This window comes from Sinocyclocheilus grahami, unplaced genomic scaffold, assembly GCF_001515645.1.
Source record: "Sinocyclocheilus grahami isolate Dianchi unplaced genomic scaffold, SAMN03320097.WGS_v1.1 scaffold570.1, whole genome shotgun sequence".
Lineage (NCBI taxonomy): Eukaryota > Metazoa > Chordata > Actinopteri > Cypriniformes > Cyprinidae > Sinocyclocheilus > Sinocyclocheilus grahami.
Genome location: NW_015505749.1, coordinates 506469 through 525806, shown reverse-complemented (window position 1 = coordinate 525806; position 19338 = coordinate 506469). Strand labels below are relative to the sequence as shown.

Genomic DNA, 19338 nt, shown 5'->3' with positions numbered 1-19338 from the left:
GCAGTATTGAGGAGCGTGATTGGACGCTGCGCGATGACAACGAGGAAGCGAGAACACATGCATGCAGCACAAAACATGCTGGGAACTAGTATGAAAGAAAATACCTCACTTTTCCATTTCACCTCCTCGAAAAATAAAGACACGATCTCTACAGGGGAAGCGTAAGTCAAACTGAACTTGACAGGGTTGTTGTTACGATGACAAGCATGCAGAATCAGACAGATCCCTGCTAGAAAATTCATTTCAAGGTAACGTTAACTGTCCTGTTGACATGATGACTGACGTTCATTCTTTCAATAAATGGGTAGGTCCTCCGTCGAGCCTTTGTAGAAAAACACGCTTTATAATAGTTGTCCTTTGGAAAATGTTAGCTGGTCATTTCAATAGTATTTGGAGCAGGTAATGACCAGATTGGGGCATTTTATAATTGTCTCAGAAAAGTTAGGAACCAAACTTATGTTCCAAAACACAACAACCAGCTTAATATGAATTTTCCAACATGGTGAGTTTAGTCCTGGGCTAAATTATACAATTAATGTTGTTTGACCTAATTGTATTTATTTGAAGTTCCTTTGAGATTTTTATTTAACCATACATTCACATGTGTATGGTTCTCTGATAAGTTAAGTCAAATGACATGCTGGTCAACTTTAAATAAAATGTAATCTTTTTTTAGCCAAGGTTTAATTATTATTGTTTTTATTGTTGTTTTCAATCCCCAGCACTTCACAAAAATATTTTATTTTATATAATATATCTAATATATAAAAATGTATTTTAATCAAATACAGTACTAATGTATTCAAGTTTAAGTAGTGTGTGGGATTATTTTTCAAAAATATTTTTTCTAGTTTATGTTGTATTTTCATCCCACAGAAATACGCATGATTCAGGTGTGCACAGCATTAGATATATTTATTAGGATGTTTTTAAAATTATTAATTTAAATTTTACATTTTAGTGTTTAAATAATTAATAGCTCACAAACAGTTCCTTTGTGAACCCCAGCAATCGAAAATTAGGAGGATATTTAAAAGTGTAAAAGCATTAACAAATTACTTTCAACATAGCACAAATACCCTCAAAAGCTATTAAAAGCAATTATTTCTGCAGCAATATTACGGAGATGCTAATCACTGTGGTAATATCTGTATATATTATATGCAACATACAAAAATGTTCATTCACATTAACATTGAGTGATAATATTACAAAGTGATTTCCATATTTCTGATAGCTGACAAATATTGCATTTACCTTCTTTAGTAACATAAGAAAAACTGTTAATTGGGATTAGAAGTAAAATGGGGACACAATTACATTTTAAACCATCCGTGTGAAAACAAACCGGGAAAGAGACGTGAAGATTTTTGGAGACAATTGAATTTTTAGTGCATTCTAGTGAATTATTCATGGGATATACTGTAAATTAAATCGGGAGAGCAGACCACAAATTTGTAGTATATATGTTGTCTTTTTTTATATTGTTAAAGCAGAATAGAAATGAAAAAAAAGAAAATAATCAGATTGAGGAGAATGCAGTGGACTGAAAAGAGCTTTTGCCATAGATATTGTTGTTATACCATGTCACATTAAAATGGCAAGTTTTATGTTATTCTCCTGCAGTCTGAAAATAAAACATGAAGAAAAATTTGCAGCTCATTCAGTCAAACATGAATAAGAATTATTTGAAGCACAACATTAGGATTCAGTCTTTTTGAGTGGAACTTATCCCCAGTAGGCTTGTTAGGAAAAAGTGGGTTGTAAAAGCCATTGCAAACAGTATGCATTTAATTCAGTTTCATTTACTTGACAATAGTGAATAATGCTGTAATGATTCTGTTCTGCTCCAGAAGTCTTCAGCCTGCTGTTCAGACCGCTTGAAATGGCATCTCTTGTAGAGTCTGCTGTGATGAAGAGCACTGTGCTTGTTGCTCCAGTGACTGCACTGGAATTCCTGGGGGAGGATTTCCTGCTGACAGGTGACTGACATTCATTCATTTAATGAACAGGTAGCAAAACATCAAACTAAAAATCCATGTTGGACTCGTGGGCCATTTTTTAGGTGTTTTTTCTGCTTAGTTTTGTATCCTGGCAAAGATGATTTCTAAATTTCCTTATTCTTATACTAATAGGAACATGTGCTTGGGAAATGCTCAAATGTCTCTTAATATCCATAATGTGCATTTGTGTATTTATCTTAATGAAAATATTCATGTTCATTTGATAAATTCTTTCCTGTTAATTGTGTCATTTTGTAGGTGAGGGACCAGTCCTCTCTGTGTACAGTCTTCAGGCATCTCCTAAAGAATGTGCATCCTTAAATGTTCTTCATAATTACCGCATCCATGGGATACGACTTAATAGAAAACATCAGTTTGGAGAGAGACAGTTCAACAATGTAATCTCATCTGAAAGTTCTGTTTTGGACAACGACAAGGAGGACATCATTGTTTTTGGAGGAAAAGGAGTTCGGCTTGTCAGCTTCAATACTGGAGGACGATGCCTAAAGTTCATTGGTCCTCTCTTGGAGCTTCAAGACTGGGTTCTGGACATTCATTGGCTAAAAAAACAACCACACCCACTGTTAGGCATATCCTTGGCTCACAATGCTGTGTTGCTTTTAGATGCAGAATCTGGTAATGTTCTTTCCTTCTACTCCTGCGTAGAGACATGTCTTCTCTACTCCGCACTTATGATTGGTCCAAATTGGAATTCTTTAGTGCTGGTAGGTGGGACTGTTTTCAATCAGCTTGTGCTGTGGGGGCCCACAGGGACAAAACCTGATGGCCAGTCCCAGGTAGAGAGACGCCTGTTGGGTCACACTGGAGTTATTTTCAGCCTTTGCTACCTTCAGAAATCTGGGTGGCTGACATCTGCCTCAGATGACCGCAGTGTCCGTTTGTGGAGTGTTGGCATGTTGGGTGGAGATGCAGGCTGTGGAGAGGAATCGCCAACATGTCTTCGTGTGCTTTATGGGCACCAGGCACGGGTCTTCTGTGTCAGGCTTGCACCAAACCGTGTGTTCAGTGCAGGAGAAGATGGCGCGTGCCTGCTCTGGGAATGGGGAGGTGAAGGAAAGGTGGGACGTACATTTAGAGGGCATAGGTCAGGTGGAGTGAGGGCTCTGGCTGTCAGCGAGGGAAGTATAGGCTGTAAGGAGGGATGGATGGCTACTGGAGGTGCAGATGGTGGGGTAAGAGTATGGAGAGTGGCAGAGGAGAAGAAATACTGTGAGGAAACTCAGGCAGAGACTCAGTTGGATCTGGGGTTTAAAGGGCAGGGTTGTCCCAAAGTGGTCCGATTAGTGGGTGAGGGTGAATCGAATACAATTCTGGTCTGTACTGATCAAGGAGAGGTGTACCTTAGTCAGGGTGATTCCTGGGATGTCATTTGGCGAGGGGGAGCAGAATTCCAGTCCTATTGTGTGATGGAGATCACAAGCATCCAAGTCCAGAATTCAGATTGCATTGTGTGGTTGTGTGCAGTGGGTAATCTGAACGGAGGTGTACAGGTGTTCCTTGTAGGGCAGCCAGGTGTGGGAGTCTTGCTAAGAGCTGGCAAGGGTAAAGTTCACTCTGTACTTTGGGCCAAAGGATTGTTTGAAGGGTCCTGGAGTTGGTGTCTTCTTGCGTCAGGCTCAGAGGGACTGGTTTACCGATGGACAATAAAAGTGACAGAGGATGAATCAGGCTTGCATATGCAAGAGGAAACTCTTCTTCCATTCCTGTTGCCACCCTGTGCCAAACGCTGGCTGACTGCTGCAGTTACATTGTCCCAGAGAAAGGGGTTGTACCTGTGTGGTGACCGGAGAGGGTCACTACTGCTCTACACTGAAACAGAAGAGAATGACAGAAGAAATGAAGGAAGAACAGACTTACAAGAGCAAGAAACTGAAAACAAGCAAACAGACCATGGTAGTCCTCTGTCTCCCATCAGTACCCTTTATGGAGTGCATGGAAAGCAAGGTGTGACTTCTGTGTGTGAGTATCAAGACTTATGTTACAGTACAGGTCGAGATGGATCTGTGAGAATACTAACTGTTGAAGAAAACATCCTGAAGGTACGTAGAGTTCAGCGGGCCTGCAGAGGCATGGAGTGGATAGAGAAAGTTCTGTTTCTGGGCTCGGATGGACCTGAGGTACAGGAAAAGTTGCTGAATGAGAGAATCGAGAAGAGGACGATCGATCGAGAGAGTGCAAGCGTAGCCGAAACTCGGTTTGTAATGGTTGGCTTCCATTCAGTCCACTTCATTATGTGGGACCCTCACAGACAAGAGAAGCTTTTATCAGTTGCCTGTGGAGGCGGCCATCGATCCTGGTCCTATAAACGCCCAATATTCGCCGACACAGATCCTCAAGCACATACACTTGGACAAGGTACCCTTGTGTTCATCAAGCACGGAGTTGTCATGGCATCACGCTCATTAGCATCCACAGAAACCGATGTGAATGGACGCACACTGAAAGAGGGGCTACATGGACGAGGCATCAGCTGTGTTTGTCACCTTGGTAGTCTGACCAAGACTGGACAATTTTCTGAATTTTGGGAAGTTTTTGTTACCGGAGGGGAGGATACCACAGTAGGTGTACTCGCCATCAGTCCAGAGAGTGGAACTGTTAAAGTGCTTTCAGTTCTAACGGACCATATCTCAAATGTTCGTGCGCTGGCTGCAATCAGAAGAAGAGAAACTAAGGAAAAAGGGGGAGATGACGATACCTCCTCTGTCTCTTCTTTGGTGTTTTCTGCGGGTGGCCGGGCCCAGCTGCAGTGTTACCAGCTCTTGATTCGTTTGGATGAGCAGCAGGGTCAGCCAGTCTGTCAGGTCACTCAAATAGCTGGCCATCGATTGGATGAACAGTGGGAACGGAAGCGGAACCGACACAAGACTGTCAAAATGGATCCAGAGACAAGGTGCGTGTGTGTTTGTGAATGTATATGTGAAAATACTCTCTATTCCAAGTTTTGATCTAGAGTTCAAATAATGCTTAAAGGGATAGTTCACCCAAAAAGAACAATTCTGTCATCATTTACTCACCTTGATGATGTTCCAAATCTGTATGACTTTCTTCCGTAGAACACAGAAGAAGATAATTTGGAAAATGTTTCAGTGTTGTTTTTTCTTGCCTATAGGATGAAAATCAATTGGGTCCAATGTTGTTTGATTGTTGGTTGCAGCTAAAGATTTCTAACCACCAGAGGGCGGACAATACAGTGTACAGGGGGTAATTGTGAGAGATTACATTATGATTTTATTGGGCAAATGCTTTCTCACGTTTGCAGGTACATGTCTATGGCTGTTGTGCATAATGGGACTGAATGTGTCCTGCTGGCTCTGGGCTGTAGTGATGGTGCAGTAAGGTAACTTGGATAAAGATTATGAACATATGAATTTAAAAGAGTTTCATGTTTAAACATTCTATAATTAATGTATTGAGACTGTGTGTTTTCATTTGTAGGCTTTTCAGTGTGACTGAGAGCAGTAGGAGTGTTGACATGCTTTGGGAGTGTTTTTACCATCAGAGGTGTGTGCTCAGCGTCGCCATCTACAAGCCGGAGGACACCCAGGACAGAAAGTAAGGACATGATATACAATTATCAAACACTTATTCCATATTTAAAAATTTCTTAAACTTATTTTCCTTTGTCCTCTTTCTGTCTCAGGCTTTTGTTGCTGTTCAGTGCCACTACAGATGGTTGTATATCTGTGTGGGATTTAACAGCAGTTTTGAACAGTAAGGCTAGTGTCAGCTGGCAGGGTGAGTCATACATACACCAGAGCATAAACACTTAATAACGTGCTGAATTTTTTTATGTTTGAATAACTGTGTGCTTGTTATGCTGTAGTTAAGAAGAACTTAAATGATTTATGTTATTTGTTTACATTAGTTATACATGTTAAAAAGGAATGTTCAATCAGAAATAAAAAAAAAATCTGTCTTTATGTACTTACATTGTTCCAGACCTGTGCCCAAAAAACATGCTTATTATTATTATTATTTTATTTAAGAATCTTGCAGTTGTTTTTCATACAACAACATCTCATTGAGACCACAGTTATTAAGGTCTTAAAAATTACAGTGTATTTGTTTTGACTTAAAGGTGGAGTATGTGTGTCTGTATAAAATGTATAAAATCATTTTTCATTCATTACAAGCCCAAGAGCATAAAAACTGACTGAATCAATCCTAGATCCTACAGTCGAAACTGGTTATGGATCTCTAAAATGTGTATATGCTAATAACAATTTACCCTGTCTGTGCTTCAGGTCCATCAGCCCCGTTCTTTTCCATAGCTTTCCATCAAAGTGGAGTCAATGCACTTACCATATCACCTAGGAGAGAAATGAGGCAAATGGAGGAAAATGTTATCTCATTGGCCAGTGGTGGAGATGATGGACAGCTGTCTCTAATGCATATTAAGATAGATCAGAAAAAGGAAGAAAATGGAGGTGTGTCTCTACAGCTGCTTGCCCAGTGGTCAGTGCCCTTGGCACACTCTTCCCCTCTCACAGGGTTATGTTTACTAAGCCCCACACTACTGGTTTCCACCTCACCGGACCAGCGCTTGTGTTTGTGGAGTGTGAACAGTGACGGACTCCGCCCACTGAAGGTGCTGTTCTCACACATTGCAGATGCAGCTGGGTTGTGGGCGTGGTTTGGACAAGAGGGAGGACCCTGGGTGGTTGTTTGTGGGCAGGGCTTACAGTTGTTTCAGTTAACAGAAAGAAAGATGGATGAACTACATGAAACTGTTAACAGGACGGTAAAAGAAGAGGAGAGAAAGAAAGTGATATTTCCATATGTTTCAAGGACAAAACACTGACTTTAATTTGTGATTTATAAATTAGGATGCTAAAGATTTGTAGTTGTAAAGTTTGAGATTTTCAAATAAAGATCTTTTTTTAATATGTAAGCATTTTTCTGTGTCAGGTAAAGTACCTTGTGAGAACATTTTTATTTTCAGTAAGGCTTAACAATGAAAGTCAATACAGATCTACAGAACCAATCAAAAGTTTATTTAGTTTTTTTAATTACTAAAAATAAATTAGAATTTAAATAATATCATAATAAAAGCCAATTTAAAATATTAATAAATATGATCATAGTAAATAATACTAAAATAACACTGGGGCTTGTGCTTGAAATGCTAAATTATATATCAAATATATCTACAGTATTTATACATTTCTTTACAAAACAAAAAATTTAATGAAAATCATAAAGTAAATTAGTTGGGTCAAATAGTGAAGTTCCCAGCATAGATGTAAACTTCAATACTGTATGTATATATAAAGAGAGAGAATTATTTTTTTATTTGGCACAGTTCAATGATGCACAGTTCAATTTGTGTTCGTTTTTATTTTAATGTCTTTACTATTATTCTATAATGTGAAAAATATTAATCATATAGAATGAGGAGGTGTTCCAAACTTTTAAATGGTACCAAAAATAATTTTGTTGCAGCTGTTTATGTGTGTGAGTAACTCATGGTTTGAGAGAGTCATGAACGTATAATGTATCAGTGTTTTCCTGGGCTACAGTCCAGCAGGTGTTTGCGGGTGAGTGAGAGAGAGAGAGAGAGAGAGGGTACACAGTGTGTTGGGGGGCTTTGGCTGTGCAACTAAGTATAAATATTTCACCCCCTTCTCCAGTTCCCTTTTGTTCATCATCATAGTGGCTCGATGGCCAACTCCTTTAATCCACAGCTGAACGAATGCAATCGAGAGAGGAAGGGTAGAGCACGTGAAGGAGAGACGGATATTAACAGAGACAGATAAGCTCCATTAAGGTTTGCAGAATGTGAAAGGAATGAGAATATATTCTTTTTTTAATCTTAATATGTGATGTAAAGAGGAGACAAAATGTGAAAAAGAAGAGGATGAAAAATTAATGTGAGTATAAAAAAAACTTTCCTGCAATTAGTAAAAGTGTGAATTTGTGTGTTGTGAGGCTAATGTTGTCTTTTGTTTGAAATGAGTCACAGCGTATGTGTCCTGATCTTGGGGGAAAAAATGTCACGATTCCGGGAAACCCTTAAAGAGGATGAATCTGGAAGGAAAAACCCTAAGATGCCTCAAAAACAAAAGAAAAAGGAGGCTGAAAATAAGGTAGGGCTGTTCTGCAAAAATTACAGTAAATAGATTGAATATACACGTGAATATGCAGAAAAGTATAGAATGTATTGTTTAAACAGTCATAATTATTTGTGTGGTTTCACTATACAGGACAATGCAGTGATATCGAAGGATAGACTCCCTCTGATTGGTTCATCAAGAAATAAATCTGCAGGTACTTTTATAGTCTATATGGAATCCATAGTGCATTGTTATATGAGAGGTTGTTGTCAGATATTAGCTGATTTAACTTGAAATCAGATGTTTTCATAAACCAGACTTAAGGGCTTATTATATGTGAAGTAATGTAATGTGTGACATATAAACTGTGTGTTTACATTGATCTTTGTTCCTCCTGTCTACACAATGTTACCTGAGCTCATCAACAGACAATAGAAATTTAGGAGGTGCTAAATTAATTAACTGCTATTGTCCAAACATTCGTCTTTGTACTGTGACTTGATAGGTGAGAGGATAATGGGAACTGAACATGTGTGTGAGATAAAGTTAATTACAGGGGGATTTAGAAATTTATGAGATCCTGTTTCCTACAACAAAACAGGAAACTGATTATGTTTATAAAGTCACAAATTCAAGAAAGTTGCAATTGTGAGAAATATTTGCAAATACAAGATATAGAATCACTATATTGTACCTTTATCGAATTGCTGCAATTATGAGATATAAAATCGCAAATACAAAATAAAGAAATAGTTGTGAGATATTAAATCACAATTATAAGAAATCGTTGCAATTATGAGATATAAAGTTGCAGTTATGGAAATAAAATCACAGTAATAAAATATAAAGTCGCATTGCAATTACGAGAAATAGACACGGTTTAGATATGTAGTCAAAATTACAAAATATAACTTTAATTTTCACGAGAAATAAAGTTTTTTTTAATCAATAGCAGAAACAGGTCTGATTATTATATTTTTCATCTCTTCTGTTTTTAGCAAGGCCCTCTCTATCCACTCCTCAGGCCGAAACGAGGAAACGCGGCCATCCTCCCATCTCATCTGTGGCCCCTGACAGTATTACACCCTGGGAAGGCTCCTCCCACTCCGAGTCGTCCTTTACCAGTTTTCCCCCTCCAGTTTCACCCCTTCCTCTTGTCCACTCGAAGCCAATCACAGCACCAGATCCTCCGCCCCCACCACCCCCTCCTCAAATCACAAACACCGAACCTGACAATAGTCAGAGTGCCAGGGTAAAACGCAAGCCGCTCCCACCAAGACACCCCTCTAGACCTCCCCGTTTGCCCCCTCTGAGGCAAGTCTCAAATCTGAGCTTTTCTCGTAGCTTCACGTTTTCGTTTTTTGAGCTGCCGGTTCACCAGTCTGCACGGAGCAGAGCGGAGCGCCTCAGAGATCTTACTGTGTTGCTGAGGCAGTTTCAGTACTGAGGAAAAACCTGGTACTGAGAGTTCACATCTAGGGCAGAAATTCATCATGTGGAAAAACAATGTAAGCACATGTACATCAGATTGTCTATGGATAGATAGATAGATGGATGGATGGATAGATAGATACTGTATGTATAGAGAGAGAGATTTTAATATATTTTAGAATGTACTTTTTTTTCCTGTGATTGCAAAACTGATTTTTCAGCATCATTACTCCAGTCTTCAGTGTCACATGTTCCTTCAGAAATCATTCTAATATGCTGATTTGGTGCTCAAGAACCATTTATTATAAATGTAGAAAACAGTTGTTCTGCTTAATATTTTTGTGCAAACAGTGAAACATTTTTTTTTTTTTTTACAAAATGTAAAAACATAAATATAACGTACATTTTACATTGTTATAAAATCTTTCTAGATATACTGACCAATGAAGTAATGGAAATTCCCCAACTTGTGTTTGTTGTTTTTGTTACTTTTTTTAAGGCTGTTAAATGTATATTTAGAGTGTGTGTGGGTGTGATAATGTACAACCTTTTTTGCCTTCTGATCTTAAGCACTGTCGACACTTATATAAACCAATGGAACACCGAGTTGGAGAGAATCACCATGGTGTGTATTATGTAGGATGGAGGCAGCATTTGTGATGAATTATATATGATGTAACATTTTAAATCTGACCTTTAAACAACAGAAAGCAATGAAAATATTTAAGGAGAGAAATTCAGCTGAGAAACGTCCCACAGGTGGCCTGCGGTTTTGTTGAGCTATTTATGTCATGTGCACAGGGATAATAAAGTGGTTTCCTCTGGACGCACAAAACAGATTTTGTTGAATTCTCTACACAAGGTAAGATAACTAATTGATGATGAGATAAACTTATTTCCAGTTTAATTGCACATGCACCTGTGCAGTCACCTGTCCTCACATGTGCTCCTATCAGAGAGGGCTGACAGGCGCAGATGAGCTTTGATGTGTTACCAGTTTTGGCTGCTGATGTCTTTTCACACTTATGAATCTGAATCCTTTAGTTTTGATCGGATGTTTTGCATGCTTTATTTAGTGCATTCCTACCAAATGCTGTAATTGGTATACTTTTTAACCTGTGTACTACTGTGTGTTAGACAATTTATGTCCTTTATATTTATTTGTGGCTTCAAAAATAGTGGAAAACACATTGTGGTGTTTTGCCATCTGCTTGTGTTGAGTTCTATTCATGTACAGATAATCATATAAATAAAACATTGCATATAGACTGATGTATGTCTTCTATAGCTTCAGCTTGTACTACATGGGGTCAAAAGTCAGTTTCTAGTATTATTTGTTTTAAAGCAGCGCATCTTCTCAATGGATAAAACAGCCTTGCCTCCTTCAAGAAAGTTGCATAATTGCATAGTCATTATCTGGTGAACATTATTAAAGTGCGACAGTAAAAATAGACACAGGTCTGTTCAGTACAAGCCGTCACTCATGGGATGTTGTGTAATATGATCTCTGTTCTCAGGAGTGGTAGATTAAGTCTTCTAACCTTTGGTCAGAGCGAAGACGATGACAGACTTCCTTCTCTGATACAACGATAAATGTTGTTGGTGAATATCTGAGACAATAAATAACCCTTTAGTAGCCTGTAGTGAATTATGACTCTTGTCTCTATCAAATTATAAATGTCCAGTTTAATTGGTTTAGCTACTGTGAGAAGATAATATAAGGTTTGCTCCGAGTTCAAAGCCAAGTCACAACAACCTCGCATTTGGGAAACATAATCATTTCATACACTTGTTCCTGTTTAAGCCGCATTTTCTCCTTTTTTTTTTTTTTTTTTTTTACAGATGGACAATCAAAGATGTTCAGAGTGTGAGAATTTCAATCCCAATCCCGTTTATGGTTTGAATGAAGCACAGCTAGATATCCTGGGACAGCGCAGGTGGAAGGCGCATCGGACAATTTGGGCAAAGCTGAAGGAGGAGCGCTGGTGAGTGTGGGAGCTTATTTAAGAAGCATAATTGTGATCGTAAAATAAACACTGTCCATGTTGAGATAGTGAATTGGTGGGTTTTTGTTCAATGTGAGCCAAAATCATCACAATTAAAAGAACCAAAGACTTAAACTACAGTCTGTGTGCATTGAATTTATTTAATACACGAGTTTCACAATTTGAGTTGAATTACTGAAATAAATGAACTTTTCCACGACATTCTAATTTATTGAGATGCACCTGTACATGCCGACCCCCATATTTCTCTGTTGTTGTGCTTCAGGTGTTCAGGTCCAAGACTGAAGAGCTGCTTTCTGTCTATTGCACCTCTCTTGTCATGGCTGCCACAGTACTCACTCAGGAAAAACGCTATTGGAGATTTGATATCAGGAATCAGTGTGGGAATCATGCATCTGCCACAAGGTTTAAGAATTGCACACCCTCTTCTGTGTTGTTTGAGCTACAGACTGTTATATGACAACTGTATTCTAAAATATAAAAATGTATGTTGATGCAGGTGTCAACATCGATCGAAATAGATTTTTAGTCTGTGATGTGAGGGGTCGGTTATGATTTTCATTATCCTGTTTCTCATCTTAGACACCTACATATCTGTATTATCAGCTGGCAGCTAATAATTTCCTTCACAATGCACTGTGATTCAAACCAGACAGATAAAGTGGATGTAATGACTAATTCTATTGTACAAAACTGCTCTCACTCTTCTGCACACAAATTACAAATTTTCTGACTTTTTGCTTCCCATAGGGATGGCTAATGCTTTGTTGGCTGCAGTTCCTCCAGTGTTTGGTCTGTATTCTTCCTTCTACCCTGTTCTCATCTACTTCATGTTTGGAACATCCAGACACATCTCTGTGGGTAGGTACACAAACAAACTCTCTCAGCAGGTATATATACATTCTGTACACACATACACGATTCCACTTTGCAAGAAAAATATTAATATATGGGTTTTTGTAAATAATGAAAAAAAAATTCAGATGAACTGTTGTTTGAGTGAAAATAAAATAAAATATATAATAACAATAAATAAAGTAATTAAATATAAAATAATAAAAAAGATTAAATAAAATAACGAAATAACCGAGTCTACAATATATACAATAAAAATATATGAAATAACAAACTGTAAACATATTAAAATAAAATGTAAAACAAGTAAAAATGTAATAATAAATCATTAAAATATAAATAAAATATAAAATATATAAAGTATAAAATATATTTAACAATATATATGTATGTGTATAGAATAAATATATAATTTATTTAATGCTTCATTTTGTTTTATATAATAAAATATAAAACAAAATGAAGTCTAAAATACATAATATATACAATTATACAGTAAATCTCAAATAAAATAAAGTATAAAATATATAATCAAATGAAATACATATAAAATTAAATAAATCATTCAAATGAAATAAATTATAAAATAAACTGAAATATATAATAAATTATAATTTAAATCTACAATTACATAAAATAAATCTAAGATCAAATAAAGTATAAAATACATAATAAATAATAAATATATAATAAAATTAAATATATATAAAATAATAAATGAAAGAAATCATTCAAATAAAATGAAGTATAAAATATATAATAAAATAAAATATACAATAAAAATATATAATACAAAAAACTTAAAAATCTGAGAAAAAAAAATTAAACATGATTTAATATATGATAATGGCTTTGTCCTTATTTGACGTTCAGTTCAATCTGATTGGCTGATGATCTTTCTGACCCACAGGTACTTTTTCTGTCCTTTCCATCATGGTCGGTACGGTGGCTGGTGATGTTGTGTTGGCAGGCGGCGGAGCAGAGAGTGATGAGATTGAGGCTGAAAGTGCTAGAGTTGCCTTTGCAGCTCAGTTGACCATTCTGTGTGGACTGATACAGGTAAAACACACAGAAGCTGTATTAATCCTGTATTGGTGTGTGTGTGTGTTTGTGTATAAATCTCTCTCCCTATAGATTGTGCTGTATGTGCTGCGTTGTGGAGGGGTGTGTCGGTGGTTGTCTCAGCCGTTGGTCAGTGGATACACTATGGCAGCTGCTGTCCATGTGACTGTTCACCAGCTGCCTTTACTGATGGGCATCTCCATAGTCAGACACAGAGGCGTCTTTGCTGTGTTCTGGGTGAGAATGAGCACTGTGTGTTTTATCTCTGTGTTCATCTCAGATGTTAAATGTACATATCTGTGTCCACCAGATGATTTCAAACATTGTGACTGGAATCAGCAGAGTGTTACTGGCAACACTGGTAGTGTCCCTTGTCTCCCTGGTGATACTTGTTGGTGGAAAGATGGTGAATTCACGGTGGAGCTCTCGATTTCCCATTCCATGGGAGTTGGTACTGGTGCGCAAAGGGTTTTTATTTTTTTATTTAGCGTTTATTTATGTGTTTAAATTTCTCAGTCTAGTGTGTAATGCATTACATTTAATACAGGCAGGTCAAAAACTACCATTTGTGGTATTTATTGTTTTATTTGTGTATGTTTTTATTTAATTTCTTTAAGCAATTTTTATTTTTATTTTGTAGTTTAAAAATGTAATTTAGTTTAGTTTTGCCTGTTGCGTTAGCTGACTTATAAAGCATGGTTTCAGTATTTTAAAGATATTTCTGTGCAACAGTAATAAATTCTTCATGTTCGTAGATTATCTTTGCCACTGTGTCGTCAGTGCAGTTTGATCTGTCTGGTCAGTATGGAATACAGATTGTTGGACCCATACCAACCGGGTCAGCAGAGTGTTGGATTTTCTATACAATACCAATTAGCAGGAAGTATTTAGAAACTAATTCTTTCTTTGTTTACCTCTAAGTCTCTCACCTCCCTCCCTTCCATCATTTTCTGTCTCTCAGGAGCTGTTATTGACAGCTCTTGCGTTGGCAGTGGTGGGCTATGGTTTCCAAGCTTCATTGGGCATGATGTTTGCTCATAAACATGGGTACCCCTTTCACAGCAACCAGGTAACAAGCAATTTCTGTAACTTTTAACAATATGTTCTCAATAAATACCCATTTTGCAGCATTCCCTTCATCTGATCTGGTGCTGTCAAACAATTAATTGCGATTAATCGCATCTAAAATAAAAGTTTTTGTTTACATGATATATATGTGTGTACTGTGTGTATTTATTATGTATATATAAATACACTCATACAGTATATATTTTGAAAATATTAACATGTGTATACATTTATATATTTATATTCTTATATTATATATAAATATATTTAATATATAAACAACATCATTTTCTTAAATACATAAATGCATGTGTTTGTATTTATATATACATACTAAATGCAGTACACACACACATATATTATGTAAACAAAAACTTCTATTTTGGATGCGATTATCCGTTTGACAGCACTAATCTGAACATAAATGGGCTCTCTTCCCTGTAGGAGCTGTTGGCTATGGGTTTGTGTAACTCCATAGGCGGGATGTTCCAGTGCTTTCCAGTAAGCGGCTCCATGTCTCGCAGCGCAGTACAGGAGAGTACAGGCGGACAAACTCAGGTGTGAACACCTGCTATTTTTTGTTAGTAAAACAACCTCATGTTACAGTTACATGTATATGCACAACATGTAGTACATGCATAACAGTTCAATCCCTGTTTACATGTGGGAGGATTACAGTGAATGTTTTCTCAGAAAATAGTTACACTGTCATTCATGCAGTGGCCACAAGAAGCAAAGACATTTAACTCAAATATTTTCATGTACAATACATTTAAAGTACATGTATATACTGAAATTCAAAACAGCCTATGAGATATATATAAATAAAACTATTTGTATTAATTATTTCAAATAAAACAGCTAAGTTATGGTTGAAACTGAATTGTGCTGTAAGAACATGCCACATGTGACTCTATTATTAAGGCACAGGTCATTAATATCTTTGTCATTCTTATCATAAAAGTGATAAAGCAAGCTGATAAAATGTAAACCACATGCACAAAAGACAGTTATTTTTCAAAATAATGAATGTTTCGGTGTGCAAGCACTGCAGTTTTTACTCTATGAACATTACCTCTCTCTTTCTCCCAGGTTTCTTCTCTGGTGTCTGCACTGATCATTCTTTTGATCTTGTTAAAGTTTGGCCCCCTTTTTCAGCAGTTACCAAAGGTCCCTATACCATCTTCAATAACAAAGTATATTTTATATGGATATAGCATAATAAGGTGGTTTTATAAAATGCATTTGTGTGTTTCAGACAGTTTTGGCTGTCATTATTTTAGTGAATCTGCAAGGGGTTTTTGTACAAGTCAAAGATGTGCCTAAACTTTGGAATACAGACCGCTTGGACCTGGTAAGGGGCAATTTCATCCTTACACAATTGACCCAAAATCCAGTTCCAGGTAGGCCTCTCATCCAGGATGTTTCCTGTGTGTGTTTCCCACTGAGACTGCAGGTAGTGTGGGTAGTGACGCTGTTCAGTGCTTTGGTGTTTAATCTGGACCTGGGGCTTGGCATTGCAATTGTTTTCTCTCTGTTTACCATCGTCTTCAGGACACAGCAGTGAGTCATCTGCATTGTCTAATATTTATCTACAGTGTCTCTCTCTCTCTATTTCTCTTTCGACTCATACTAACTCTTATTCTAGGGTGACCATACGTGCCATTTTCCCAGGACGCGTCCTGGCCAGGATTTCTATATTGCCTAAAATATCTAGGTTTTGGCTTTGCTTGCGTGTGCACACCGATCGATGTATGACATCAAAATACCATACAGACAGTTCCTTATGCTTTCAAAATGCTCTCGAGGTATTTTGATGTCATACATCGATCGGTGTGCACACGCAAGCAAAGCCAAAACCTAGATATTTTAGGCAATCTAGAAATCCTGGCCAGGCACGTCCTGGGAAAATGGCACGTATGGTCACCCTATCTTATTCTTCCTCTTTCTACATTTCTCAGGCCCAGATCTGCTGTTCTTGGACATATTGCTGGCACAGACTGTTACAGGGATCTGGAGAAATACTCAAAGGTAAGATTTACACACAATGCAGCTAGAAACCAGCCTAAGCTATGTTTTGAAATGTGGTTAATCATCTTAAGCAGTAGCTTAACCAAAGTCTCTTATGTTCACCAAGGCTGCATTTATTTGATCAAAAATACAGCTATAGTGAAATATGATCATTTAAAATAGCTGTTTTCTATTTTAGTATATTTTGAAATGTAATTTATTCCTGTGATGGCAAAGCTTAATTGATTTATTAACATATATGTAATTATTATATATTTTATAGATAATTGTATTAATTGTATTATTTGTTAATATTACATAGATAGTAGATGTGTTCCTAGTACATATATAATATAAATATAAATCCCTGAATTTGTTGGTTCAGGCACACCAGATCCCTGGAGTGACTGTGTTTTCCTGTTGTAATCCACTTTACTATGCCAATGCAGACCAGACCTTCACATCACTCAAACAGGTACAACCTATATTACAGCTCCCTGCTTTCCATTCATTGAGTACAATTTAATTATTGTTTTTGTATATGCAGACAATTAGTAATGACATTAATGAGAATCCTGAAGTACAACCTCCAGACCAGCAGGGGGCTCAGTGTGCACAGCACTGTGTTATTCTGGAGCTCAGTGGAGTCACCTTCATGGACTCAGTGGCCATAGGCTCATTCAAATCAGTTAGTGGCACAGAGCACACGTAACACATGTATCCACACGTAGAGGTGTTGATATTTTACCAGGGATGAACAGAAATAGATGACCTGTTACTGGCTCTCATTAACTCCAAAACCAATAAATCTCAGTTTAAATTCTGCTTGTCACCGTGATCATGTTTAAATGCAAACTTGCGTGTCTTACCACTCTCTCTGTGTCACAGGTGCTTCAGGATTTTGAGAACACGCAGACCTTGTTTTTCTGTGCTTCATGTCCAGGTTACGCGTCTCACACGTACAGCCACAGTCTCAAATATAGTGTCATGATCTGGAGCGTTTTATATTAATATGTAACGTGACATTTAAAGAGATAGTTCATCCTCAAGAACTGGTATTCATTTACTTACTGTATTTTTGTGTGTGTTTGTCTCTAGATGGTTTACTATCTCAGATGAAGAATCATGGTTTTGTTCCAGATTTTCTGTCTCTTTCTTCATTTTTTCCTTCAGTTCATCATGCAATCCTGCACTTCCAGGGGCTACAGGTGTGTGTGTGTGTGCGCGTGCGCTATTTTTGCTTTGTGTTTGTGTGGTGTTGAGTTCACTGCAATTCAATAGCCTTTTCTGTTCTGATTCAATTATGCATCTATTTACAGAACACAGGCACAGATGTTACAGAGCTGTGACCTTTAATGACCTCCCTGCCTGAACGATGAACCTGCAAACCTCAAACAATCCCTCACTACTGAGCTTCAGAAGTGACACTTCTAGAAAGATTGGAAAAGGAATGCAAGAACTTCCAATTTTGATTTAATGATTTGCAGCATTTATCTGGATTTAAGGTGATGTGCGGCAACCATAGACTGTGACGGCAACAGATGCTTGTCTATCGGCTATTGCAGTGCTTCTCCGGACTCTGGTCCGGATCTGGACCCGGAGGGAATTCAGTCCGGACCCGCCTCCATTTCGAATGTCAAGAACACTAATTATTTCCTACTTTGATAAACGCATGTTAAACTTGTAAATCATTTGTTTAGTTTTTAATGTCTTTTTGGAGATGGTCCGAAATGAAAGCCCAGGCGAGATATTGAAACTTCCTTCACATTTGTTGTCATGACATCCAGTGAGCATATGACTTTTGACATAATCGGAGACATTTCACCGCTAATATGAGTCATTTTTTATTTTTGTTATCACTTAGATTATGGCCATTTGACTTATAGCAGTGTCCAGTGTTTCCCATAACTTACATTGAGTTATTTGTGGCGGCCTGTCACAAAATCACCGGGGAAACCGCTCTATCTCCGCTCCAACAGTGCCTCCTGCTGGCAGAGAATCAATTTGCATTTGCAAGTCTGTGGGAAGCACTGTCTGTCAGCAAACATAAACAAAAAGCAAAGAATTGTTTTGAGAAGATGCTTTGAGCCATGTATTATTACTATGAATTAGGCTACTACTACTACTACTATTACCATCTTGTGCCCTGCAATAATCATTTACTCAAACTCGCTTTTATGAGATAAAGGGGGGGAAAAAATTAATCGGCCAAACATATCGGCCAAAAAATCAGCATCGTATATCGGCCATCGGCTGCCCTGATTATCGGCAATCACCAGAGAAAAACCCTTATCGGTCGACCTCTAATGCTGACACTTAAATTAATTGTTTTGCCACTTTTGAGCTTTATTTTTTCAAAAAATGTATGTTTATTTGTTATGCATGTTATGTATGTTTATTAAAAACAAGTTTTGTAATAGCCAATTGTTCCGGTCCGGACCTTTAACCCCTGGCTATTGAATGTTAAAATAAAAACTGACACTGTGGTCAGAATTTTCTTATGGCAATGACTTGTGTCAGCTTTTACCTCTGTATTTTGCTTTTTTATTTACTTGCTTGTTGATTTGTTCTGCATTTAAATCAAAATTTTCATCATTATTCTACTTTTAGATTAGATGGATGTTTGAAATAGTTAAAAAAATGCTCAAATATAAAGTGTCTTCAAAACATTGTAATGCAGGTCTGTGCATATGAAATCTCCTAGATTCTTAATACATTTCATGTTACAGCCAATTTGGTTGGGTGATATTGTAAAATAAAATATGTAGTAAAATAAATAAGACTCTAAAATAAAATATGTACAAATAACAACATGTATGGAAAATACTT

At 37.2% G+C, this 19338-nt stretch overlaps 3 protein-coding genes across 4 annotated transcripts; all 3 read left to right on the top strand.

Moving 5' to 3' along the window:
- The first annotated feature begins 19 nt into the window (after positions 1–19).
- On the top strand, positions 20–6909 carry LOC107556486 (WD repeat-containing protein 6-like). 2 transcript variants are annotated; one of them, XM_016239615.1, is made up of 7 exons: positions 20–161; positions 1854–1982; positions 2262–4914; positions 5284–5361; positions 5460–5576; positions 5665–5759; positions 6269–6909. In XM_016239615.1, the coding sequence occupies exons 2-7, from the start codon at positions 1886–1888 to the stop codon at positions 6823–6825; spliced, it is 3597 nt and encodes a 1198-aa protein (XP_016095101.1). In that variant the 5' UTR covers positions 20–161; positions 1854–1885; the 3' UTR covers positions 6826–6909. The 2 variants fall into 2 exon arrangements, with proteins under 2 accessions (XP_016095101.1, XP_016095100.1); XM_016239614.1 differs by having other exon boundaries at positions 20–304.
- Positions 6910–7447: 538 nt separating this feature from the next.
- Positions 7448–9559, top strand: LOC107556500 (proline-rich receptor-like protein kinase PERK2). Its single transcript, XM_016239635.1, has 3 exons — positions 7448–8110; positions 8228–8291; positions 9076–9559. Exons 1-3 carry the CDS (start codon positions 7976–7978, stop codon positions 9522–9524), a joined length of 648 nt encoding a protein of 215 aa, XP_016095121.1. The 5' UTR covers positions 7448–7975; the 3' UTR covers positions 9525–9559.
- Positions 9529–18141, top strand: LOC107556502 (solute carrier family 26 member 6-like). Its single transcript, XM_016239637.1, has 19 exons — positions 9529–9585; positions 11351–11493; positions 11780–11919; positions 12265–12375; positions 13280–13428; positions 13504–13668; positions 13742–13888; positions 14187–14269; positions 14353–14500; positions 14944–15057; positions 15592–15669; positions 15758–15853; positions 15956–16062; positions 16461–16530; positions 16895–16984; positions 17057–17197; positions 17398–17452; positions 17608–17717; positions 17829–18141. The coding sequence occupies exons 1-19, from the start codon at positions 9571–9573 to the stop codon at positions 17856–17858; spliced, it is 1992 nt and encodes a 663-aa protein (XP_016095123.1). The 5' UTR covers positions 9529–9570; the 3' UTR covers positions 17859–18141.
- Positions 18142–19338: the final 1197 nt, after the last annotated feature.